This window comes from Malurus melanocephalus, unplaced genomic scaffold (assembly GCF_030028575.1).
Source record: "Malurus melanocephalus ecotype Western Australia unplaced genomic scaffold, MMel_1.1 scaffold_1729, whole genome shotgun sequence".
NCBI lineage: Eukaryota > Metazoa > Chordata > Aves > Passeriformes > Maluridae > Malurus > Malurus melanocephalus.
The window spans coordinates 11,549-12,050 of NW_026624961.1; the positions used below are offsets into that span (position 1 = coordinate 11,549).

General features: G+C 41.0%; 1 protein-coding gene across 1 annotated transcript in view; it reads right to left on the reverse strand.

Moving 5' to 3' along the window:
* Window positions 1-195, reverse strand: part of LOC130587299 (neuroepithelial cell-transforming gene 1 protein-like) — a gene marked incomplete at its 5' end in the record, with an annotated part of 7,966 nt that extends 7,771 nt beyond the window's left edge. Inside the window, one exon of the mRNA XM_057388276.1 lies at window positions 25-195. Within this exon, the coding sequence (XP_057244259.1) occupies window positions 25-195 (171 nt within the window). The remainder of the gene's footprint in view (window positions 1-24) is intronic.
* Window positions 196-502: the final 307 nt, after the last annotated feature.

Consider the following 502-nt stretch of genomic DNA (forward strand, 5'->3'; position numbering starts at 1 on the left):
AATGAGTGCAAATGAGGGACTCACGTGGCCGTTTTTATTCCTCAGCTCCCCGTGGCACAGCAGAGCTTTGCTGCCTTCGATGCGCGGATCTTTCTGTTTCTCATCCAGATATTCCAGTTTGTCGATGTAGTACTGGCACTCGCATTCGCCCTTTTTCACGTTGATATCAGAGAGAACTCCTTGGATTATGGAGATCTAAAAATCCCAAATTATTAAAGGTGGTTAATTAGATCCCTGTGATTGTATTCCAAAGGATTTTCTTATGGTTGATTGATTGGTTATCAATAAAAAAAAATTGATAATTGGGATTGATTTCCACTCATGGATTTGTGTCCCACTGAAGAAACTCACCCAGGGAATTGTTGAGGATTTAAGATTTTGGGAGATCCCAAACAAAGATTTTCCCACTCAGGGAATCACTGAGGATTTGAAAAGATTTTGGGAGATCCCACTCATGGATTTTTATCTCCCTAAGGAAACCACTCAGGGAATTGCTGATGGT